This window comes from Poecilia formosa, unplaced genomic scaffold (assembly GCF_000485575.1).
Source record: "Poecilia formosa unplaced genomic scaffold, Poecilia_formosa-5.1.2 Scaffold170, whole genome shotgun sequence".
In the NCBI taxonomy this organism is placed as follows: Eukaryota; Metazoa; Chordata; class Actinopteri; order Cyprinodontiformes; family Poeciliidae; genus Poecilia; species Poecilia formosa.
This window is the reverse complement of record NW_006800109.1, coordinates 294,315-304,752: the sequence shown is the minus strand read 5'-3', so window position 1 is coordinate 304,752 and position 10,438 is coordinate 294,315. Positions and strand designations below refer to the sequence as shown.

General features: G+C 36.6%; 1 protein-coding gene across 1 annotated transcript; it reads left to right on the top strand.

Moving 5' to 3' along the window:
- The first annotated feature begins 4,145 nt into the window (after window positions 1-4,145).
- On the top strand, window positions 4,146-9,052 carry gh1 (growth hormone 1). The gene is made up of 6 exons (XM_007564985.2): window positions 4,146-4,251; window positions 4,341-4,474; window positions 5,393-5,509; window positions 6,748-6,891; window positions 8,597-8,743; window positions 8,826-9,052. The coding sequence occupies exons 1-6, from the start codon at window positions 4,242-4,244 to the stop codon at window positions 8,886-8,888; spliced, it is 615 nt and encodes a 204-aa protein (XP_007565047.1). The 5' UTR covers window positions 4,146-4,241; the 3' UTR covers window positions 8,889-9,052.
- The last annotated feature ends 1,386 nt before the right edge of the window (window positions 9,053-10,438 follow it).

Here is a 10,438-nt window from a genome sequence, read left to right as displayed (position 1 = left end):
TAGCACCAAGCTCTGACCAGCTGAGCTAACCGGCCATAAACACTGTTCAGTTTCCATGGATCTAAGAAATACATACGTGGTGTTAACTGAAGATTTAATTTATCACCTGAGTCATCACCCGGTTGACTGGAAACAATGCATCTCTTTTCACAGGCGATAATAACTAGCTGTGACGTCATCTCCTGGCGTTTATTTTTATTCTTTTTTAGCTGAATGAAACAAGTTCATAAAACATATCCAGTTACAGCCAAATCCTATCAAACACTCATTAAAAGTGATATTTTGTTGTATCTTTAAGAACTAAATATGCCATAAGTTTACACCGAATAAAACATTTTTTTTCTCTAAAATTAAATCAGACTGATTTTTTCTTATTTTAATTCAGTTAAATTTTTTAGTATATGCTAAAAAGCTTAGTGAGAACATTTGTTACAGATTTTTTTATCATCTTTCAGAAGTTTAAATGCATTTGGTAATATCAAGGATTATTGGCTTTGGGTAAACATTTTGGCTTTCCTTCCACAAACTTCTCACAATACGTTTCTGGAGTTCTGACCCATTCCAATTTATAATTATGCAATAAATAAATAAAATCAAAGGCTTTGTAAAATAGATAGTTATACTTTCACTCGTATTTTACTAGGCAAGTTTTGTCTGAAGATGCATCCAATTCATGAATATCAGCACAGATCAAGTTTCAGCCACAACTTTCACATCTAAAATAAGACTAAAAGTTGAACGTTTGTCTCCTTCACATGTTTAAATTCAAACATTATAAATGATGTGAAGCAGGGAGTCTGCTGCAGGACACTGATTCACATGTACAGGTGAGCTGGTCAGTGTGACAGCATCGCCATGGAGACAATGACAACGTAAATATTTAAACTGAGATCAAGGCCACAATGTCTCTGTGATACACATATCATTAATAAACCAAGTGGCATTTAACACAATATGTTCATAAACAAGAGCAATGCAATGACTTTACTCTGACAAACAGGCGGATATAAAACCGTGACGTCGGACTCATCTGGACCCGACAACTAAGGATATACAACTCAACTACACACTGGAGCACACAAAATAACACAGTTAAATACATAGAAACACACTGTAACACACACCAGTATACACACTGCAATGCAAAGAGAAATACATATTTTTTGTCTGTTTTTACTGCATGCAATAACACATCACTGCAAAACACTAATTCATGCAAAAACACACTGCAACACACTAACATACACAGTAACACACTGCAACATACACATCAAACAATCAAGTTTATTTGTGCAGCATATTTCTGGAACAATCGGTTCAAAGTGCTTTACATCGTAAAGATGTAAAAAAATAAAATAAACAAAGAAGTAAAAAGTAAAAAAACAAAAAAAATACAGTCGACAATTGAGAAACCAGTGATAAACATTACATTTTGATCATAATCAAAAATCAAATGTATTGGAAAATTTTCCTTTTATTATGGTTCAAAAGCAACTCTAAAGATGGGATTTAGCCTAGACTTAAAAGAAGTCAGTGTTTCTGCTGTTTTGCAGTTTTCTGTAAGTTTGTTCCAGAGTTGTGGTGCATAGAAGCTAAATGCTGCTTCTCCATGTTTGGTTCTGGTTTTGGGATACAGATCAGACCAGAACCAGAAACCAGAACAATGTAGTAACACACTAATGCATCTAGTGACACACCAGTACTCCCACTAACATCTGAATCAACCTGAATAAACCTGAAGACGATAATAAACCAGTTTTCAGTGTTTGGTAGCTGATAGAATAAGACCTAATGAGCATTTCAAGCCTAAACCTGTAGAATCAACTGCAAAATGAAATTGTGAATTTAGTCCCTGATGTGACACAACATCTCTGTGTTCCCACCAGGGCCTAAATGGGTAGTGTTTGGGTCGGCCCAGTAAGCCGGTTTCAGTGTGTGATTCTCTCCATTTCCTGTAGCGCTGAATAAATTCAGAACCATGTGTGATGCAAGTCTGATCAACTGAACATCTGTGAATAAATTCACACATCTGAGGACGAAAACATCAAACATCCCAGATTAACTCCGATCTCATGTTTTCCTGATTTCATTTCACAAGCCAGAGCAGGAGAGACATTTACTGTTTCCTGACTTTTACTTTGACAATATTTGGTTTTAATCAGAGGTGAGTAAAGTACCCAAAAATTGCACCCAAGTAAAAGTATCACTACTTCAACATGTTTTTACTCAAGTGAAAGCAGAAAGTATCCGTCCAAGAAATGACTCAAGAGTAAAAAAGTATTTGGTAAAAAGTCTCAAATACTGAACTGATCAAATTATCAATCATTTCATATGTAAAAATTACATCATCAGATGGACCAAAATATAAAGCTACGTAGAAATTTTGGTATTTTAAGGACCACAACAACAGTAATTCATAAGTAAAAACATAATATCAGGCAAAAGAAAATGTTTCCAAGAAGACACTGAAGAAGAAGAACGCCCTTCACAAAATGTGAACAAAAGTTTAACTTTTGTTTACATTTGGCCTCAGATTTTAGCGGTTGTAGGATTTCTCTTTTGTGTTTGGTAAAGACCACGAGTCATTTATTTATCTCGTTAGCGCTAGATTCCTACATTTATTCTGGCTCTGTTTACCCAGAATGCTCTGCTCTGTAGTTCGCTTCCTGCTTTTGGAGTGACCTCTGACCCAACCCAGCTTCTCCCCCAGACTTCACAACCTGTCACAATAGAATCAGAATCAGACTGAGGTATGACTCCTCACTCCAGAAACGTCACTTTGCAGTTCACTGGAAGTCACCATTTGACCTTAAAGTCTGAAATCTAAAGTTTGGAGGTATGAATCCACTTCTATGCTCCACAGATCTGGAACAAACTTCCAGAAAACTGCAAAGACGCTGGAACCCTGAGTTCTGGAACACTGATATAATATATTTGCTTGACAATTTTGATGGTGGCCTTTGCTAAAATGTAATGCTTATTGCTTGTTTCATAATTGATTACTGTATTGTTTTAATGGTGTAAAGCACTTTGAACTGCCTTGTTGCTGAAATGTGCTGTACTAATAAACATGACTGATTATTTGATTGATTTTTTTTTGTCATCTTTCAGGAAGCTAAAAGAGATAAAGTATATATATGCAATTTGGAAATGACATACCATTGAAACATGCTAATTGCTTCAATAATTAATTACTATGAAAACCTACGTAAAATCCGACTTCATTACTTAAATGGTTTGGATGTCAAAAATATTTGGAAATGTACAAGTAGAAATGTGGAAGTGTTTGTGAATATACTAGGAGATGTACTGTAAAAATAAGGAAAATTTCAGTTCACAATAACAAAAAAACTGTTGAATTACAGAAAAATTCTGATGGAAATTCTGTGAAAAAAACAGAAAATGTACTGGCAGAAAATTACAGGAACATTCTCTGTTTCTTTCTTTTTTTTTTTTTTTACTGTGTAGCTATAAATTTGGGATGCAAGTTGACACAGAAAGTTACAGGAGACCAACATTTCTATCCTAGAAATGTAGGAAAAATTCTAAATGCGTCCTAAAAATGTGTTACATTTTAACTTCACTGCATAAAAACAAGTTTGTAAGACTATAAAAGCCACTTCAACATCACCTGTTAGCATTTTAGTGTCTGGATCATTTCCACTGATGCAAACTCAACATCAAAACTTGTTCTGCCAAGTAAAGAGATTTCACATTTCTCTCTGTTCAGCGTTAAACTCAACGCGAAAGCAGGCACCTGAAACTCCACAACCCCGTTTCTACAGCACGGGTCGGTACAATACTTTATGGCCCGATGTGTTCAGGAGAGTATTTCCACTGCAGGTTGGACATGTGATATGGTCAAGAAATATAAATGAATACATGAAAAAGAACAAAATGTTTTTATTATTTCATCAGTGTGGTTTGTTCTTTAGTTTTATACAATGTAGCAGTCGAAATGTTGGAGGGTTTGGATGGAGCCGGAGCAGCTTGGAGAACATCGTGTCTGGAGCGGGGTTTCCAGCTCCGACCTGCCTTTAATGCTGCATGAGGATCACTGGAAGGTGTCCATGTTAATGAGACCAACACAGGCCTGTTTGCTCGTTTCATGTTTCTGCTCATGAATTTAAGCATCAAACTTTCAGCTATAAAACCTGAAAACTCTGAGCTGGAACGTCAGAACGCCCAGCAGCCCAACTGAGATCAGATCAAGCAGAACCACAACTGATCCCACATCAGCCATGGACCGAGGTAAGACCCGGACATTTTAAATGTGTCAGGTTGCTGTGAAAACTCTGGTGATGGTGCCGCCGCTCACCTGTCTCACCTGTGTCTCCCAGCCATCCTCCTGCTGTCAGTCATGTGTCTGGGCGTCTCCTCTCAGCCAATCACAGACAGCCAGCGGCTGTTCTCCATCGCCGTCAACAGAGTCCAGCACCTCCACCTGCTCGCTCAGAGGTTCTTCTCTGAATTTGTAAGTCTACGGAAGCTCTGAAGGACAAAAACTGCAACCATCAATGCAGTTACACTGCAAAAACACAAAATCTTGTCAACAAATTTGGGCTTTTATTGTAACTATCTTTATATACTTGAAATAAGACAAAACTGACTTAAAACAAGATTTAGGAACTTGATTTCAATCAATAATTCTTTGATATTGATGAAAAAGTTCTAGATCCATTGGTAGATTATTTCAGTTTCCCATGTTATAAGTGAATTAATCTAAAACTTTTTCATCAATATTAAAGAATTATTTACCTAAAACAAGCTCACATATCTTGCTGAAAAGTCACTTGTAAGTTGGTTTTGTCCTACTTCCAGTGTACTGACATATTTGCAGTAGAAACCAGGGTAACACTTTATTTGAAGGGGAGTGCATAAGACAAACATGACACTGTCATAAACATGACATAACACCTGTTATGAACTTGAAAGAGTCTTCATGAATGTTTATGACGATTGTCATAAGATCTCAATTGGTAAATAATGGTGTTTTTAGTGCAAAGTTGCACTAAAAGTCCATTAAAAAACTTCAACTTGGCATTATTCAGTAAATAATGACACTTTTAATGCAAAGTTCCATTAAAAGTGGCACTAAAAGTCTATTAAAGGTGTCATTATTTACTATTTACTGAATAATACAAAGTTTATACTTTTAATAAACTTTAATGAAACTTTTAGTGCAGTTTTGCATTATCAGTGTCATTATTTAACAAATGACAACAGTCTCAGTCTTCTGCACACTGCTGCAAATAAAGTGTTACTGCAGCGGAACCAAAAATACTTGGTAAGATGTTGAGTTTTTGCAGTGTACAGTGGTGTCTATGGCTGTGACTGATGTGTACTTCTCTGTGTACTTCTCTGTGTACCTCTGTGTACCTCTGTGTATCAGGAGAGTTCCCTGCAGACGGAGGAGCAGCGGCAACTCAACAAGATCTTCCTGCAGGATTTCTGCAACTCGGATTACATCATCAGCCCCATCGACAAGCATGAGACACAGCGCAGCTCCGTCAGTACACATCGCAGTACTACACAGTACTACAGAGTACTACACTTCCCTACAGGGAATCACAGTTCTACACAGTTCCAAAAAGAACAACAGAGTACTACACAGAAATATACAGTACTACATTTGAATAGGACGACACAAAACTACAGAATACTACACAATACTACACAGTACGATGGAGTGCTAAACAGTTTCAAACAGTGTTACATAGTTCCAAATATTAGAACAGAGTACTACACAGAAATATAGAGTTCTACACTTAAATAGTACTACATAATACAACAGAGTATGGCTTACTTATATACAGTGCCGCAGAGTATTGCACTGTACTACTAAAAACAATAGAATACTACCAAGTATGGGTTACTACAATGCAGTACTAAACAAAACTACAGAGTATTATACAGAACTGCACAGTATCAAAGAGTACCTGATAGAACTACAAAATACTATGGTGTACTACACTAAACCTCACCATGTGATAGAGTACTACACAATACTACAAATAATTATAGAGTGCTACATAATATAACACTGTACTATACAGAACTACATAATAAATACCATGCAGAACTACAGAGTATTATGCTGTACTATGGAAACATATGGCAAAATACTACGCATAACTACAGAGTTCTACTCAGTACCACACAGTACTATAAAGGGCTACACAGTAGCAAAGAGTACTACATAGTTCCAAACAACAGAACAAAGTACTACACTTGCTAAGTATTACACAGTAAAATGGAGTATGGCTACTACTACAGTAAACAAAACTACAGAATAGTATTACACAATGCCAAACAGTAGTAAGAGGAACTAAAAAATACTCTGATGGAATACACAAAACCTCACTATACTACACAGTACTACAGATAATTATAGTGCTACACAATATATAATTGCGCTACACATGCCTTCAAGACAACACACAGGGCAAATCTGACCCACCTCCACCGGGGGCCCGCCTGTCAGATACTGAGAAGGGCAAATTAACCCACGAGCGTGCACTACGTTGTCAGACACCGCCACTGATTGTTGTCAAATAAAATGGGGGGAAATAACATTTTGACCCCTGGATGATTTCAGTTTGGGGATTTTTAGCCTCGGTGCAAAAAGCTTCGACACCCTGATTTAAGAACTGCAGCTTGGGTCCATTATGAACGGTTCTGAATCTGGTGGTAGTTGGTTCTAACTTTGAATCCGTTGTGGATCTGCTTTGCACTGACTGGTTGCAGGTTCTGAAATTGTTATCAATCTCCTACCGCCTGGTGGAGTCCTGGGAGTTTCCAAGCCGATCTCTGTCCGGAGGTTCTGGTCCGAGGACCCAAATCTCCGCCAAACTGACGGACCTGAAGACGGGAATCATGCAGCTGATCAAGGTGAGAACCATCACTGCAAAAACGCAAAATATTTAAAAGTATTTTGGTCTGGTTTCTTGTACAGATACCTTATTACACGCAAAATAAGACAAAATAACCTTATAAGTAAATGAATAATTCCTCAATATTGATGAAAAAGTATTTGTTCTTTTGGCAGATTATTTCACTTTAAACATGGAAAGTATTGTTATAAGTAAAATAATTACTTTTACATCAATATTAAGGAATTATTGACTTAAAACAAGCTGCTATATCTTGCTGAAAAGTTACTTGTAAGTTTATTTTTCTCTAATTTCAAGTGTAATACATATTTGCAATAGAAAAATACTTGGTAAGATTTTGTATTTTTGCAGATATTAAAATTGTCAGACGATTTTTAAAACCTGAGCCCTCCCAACATGAGGATCAAAAGTATCATAGATTTGGTCGTTGAGACACATTACACGCCAACCAATTTCACTCACCAACACTGAAAAATGTTTCTGTGAACCAGCTTCTTAAAAAAGACTAATTTGTTCCAGATAATTTTATTCTTCATGACTGTCTTGAGTCATAAGTTCCTCATGGAACAGAGTGACTTCAGTCAGAGGCTTCTTCAAATGCACTGTAATACAGACTGCTACAAGATATATATTTTGCCAACAGTCATCACTATTTATTAACTATTTGAGGAATTTGAATTAATATGAGTTACAGCAACATTTAGTTTTCCTTTGGGATAAATAAAGTATTTTTGAATTGAATTTGAATTAGTTTTGCTCAAACTGTAATTTTGATTTCAGAATTATTCAAATCGAATTTATAGTTTGAGCAAAACTAATAAGATTAGTTGTAAGAAGTTAGTCATTTTTTAAAGTTGGTTCAAAGAAGCTTTTTTTCAGTAAAGATTTTAGATGGGAAATCTTGTTTAATCTTCTGAAGAGTAAACAAAAATGTCCGCCTGGGAAGAAGTAATGCTGAAAGTTTTCAGACTATATTTAACAGAAAAAAATCTGATGTTCTGACATCATTCCAAGTGGAGCAGATCGCTCTTAACACCGAGCTTATCTTAAAATGCTATTCCAATAATCGGGAGTACTTAAAGCTACAGTAACTTTTATAAAAAAAAAATTTTTTTAGATATTTGTTAAAACTGACATCATGTTCTGACAGGTAATCTGTAAAAAAAATTAGTTTTCCTCTGCCTTCTCTCAGTGCTAACCACAGAAATACGCCACTCGTTCTGAAATAACCAATCAGAACCAGGAGGAGGGTCTTAATGCTGTCAATCAAGCTTATGTAAACACTCCTCAACCCTCCCCCTGTCTCTCCACTATGTTACAGCTAGCACAGCCTGTCATGAATGCTAAGGCCAATTAGCATGATGACAGATACATAGTTTTCCTGTACGCACTGCCATTAGCAGTGCATACATGAGCCTAACTGCCAGCGCTAAGACCCGCCTCCTGGCTCTGATTGGTTGTTTGTGACCAGGAGCATTGCATTTGTGCAGATCGCTAAAATAGCTCAGTGAAGAGGTAGAGGAGCGCGATTTTTTTCAGATTATCTGCCCCATAGCATTCTGTCACGACAGACATTTTCAAAATAAAAGTTAATACTGCATCTTTAAGATTGTCAGATGAAAATTGGCATACAAATCTTGCATCAGTCATTACTGTCTCTCTGTGAACCTGTTATCTGAGAAACTGACCACCTGAGCTTGCAGGCCAATCAGGACGTACCAGAGATCTTTACTGACACCTCAACCCTCCAGTTGGCACCTTATGGAAACTATTATCAGAGTCTGGAAGCTGACGAGTCGCTGCGGAGAACCTACGAACTGCTGGCGTGCTTCAAAAAGGACATGCACAAGGTAAACAAAGAGTTAAAGGAAGTCACTGTGATTTAACAATGACACAATGATGACAGCAACAAGGAAATGATTGTTCTTTCAGGTGGAGACTTACCTGACCGTGGCAAAGTGTCGACTCTCTCCAGAGGCAAACTGCACTCTGTAGCCACGCCCTCCCGGATTAAGCCCCGCCCCCTGTAGTAGCGTAGATTCTGCCTGGTGGTGTGTTGTTCCAGCTGAAATTCTGACCTTGTTGTGATGGAAGCTGCCAACAGGAAGTGATGTCACAGCAGTCATAATATGTAAAATAAAGTGTCTGTGTTGCATTTATCTCCTGTTGTTTTCTCTGACTGTTGAGGATCATCCAGATGAAAAACTGCAAAAAACTTTACACAGATCACCTGAAATAGAGCGCTCCTTCTCTGGTTTTAACAGAACTTACTATTCAAGTCCTGATTAATTATTAAAATCTGATTTATTATCTGCAAAAGTCACAGTTGAAAGACCAATTTTTGCCCTTAATTCATCCAAATACCTCTGGTAGCAATGCATAAGAATATATTTTAAAAAGTCATCAGAATTTTTTTGCTTTTTAATAACAAGTGCATCTATAAGAGTTGTTAGGTTGGACAGTGCAATAGCACTCAATGGCATAGAGTAGCACTAAAAGTAGAAAGCATCCGTCCAAGAAATTACTCAAGTAATAGTAAAAAAGTATAAAATTAATTATTTAATATTTAAAAATTACATCATCAGGTGGACCAAAATATAAAGTTAAGTGGAAATTTTGGTATTTTAAGGACGAAAATAAAAATTATTCAAGCAACAAAAAGTAACAACATTAGGCAACAGAAAATGTTTTCAAATCAGTTTCTGTCAATAAAAAACTTCTGGAACTTTAACAAAAACTGCAGCTGTGTGTCTGTGTCTGGTGAACTTTTGTCTAAAACATGTTTGTTTTTCATTCAGAGGGTAGAAAATCCAGAAGTTTTATTGAAGTAAGAGTAGAAACAATTCATCATAACGTTACTCAAGAAAGTCATACGTACAGTGTAGTAAACATACTTCTAAAAAAGTTACTCAAGTAAATGCAGCTGAGTAAATATAACTACTAACCATCCAACTCTGAATGTAAGTACAACAGGAAATACAAATCATGACACGAACTCCCTCTGTACAAGCCGTCATTCGATCCAGGACCATTCTGTTCTGAAGAGTCATAAACTTCAAAGCAGCTAACTCCGGTTTAACGTCCTTAGAGCAGCAGCAGCATCAAGATTCAATGCTGTAATTCAAGATTTCAACACACAGCTTAACTTCCCCTTTTCCTGTACGGATGAAAGGAGGGATAAAATAACATCTCTGCTGTTGGTCCAGAACTTTCTATCTTCTGGAATATTAGAACTTCGTGTTGGTCTGCTGCTGATGTTTGGCCCTGATTTAAGGAAATATTCCACCACCATACGTCTACCTGGGACAGGGTGTCCAAGTAGGTCTGGCGTATGAAGCAGCGCAAATAAGTTTAGTCCAGATAGAGATGTTAAAAATGTAGATAACTTTTTGAAAAAATACTGCTAGCAAATTTTTGATAAATATCTACTAAAAAATGTGTTCTCATGTTTGTTTGTTTGTTTGTTTTTTGTGCTTTTTTATATTTTAAAAAACAAAGACAACATTCTTGCAATAAAATTGATGGATACATTTTCTTATATGTGA

Coding starts and splice junctions, on each gene's coding strand:
- gh1 (XM_007564985.2), top strand. Junction 4,475..5,392: donor AGAGGTTCTTCTCTGAATTT/GTAAGTCTACGG, acceptor TCTGTGTATCAG/GAGAGTTCCCTGCAGACGGA. Junction 8,744..8,825: donor TCAAAAAGGACATGCACAAG/GTAAACAAAGAG, acceptor TTGTTCTTTCAG/GTGGAGACTTACCTGACCGT.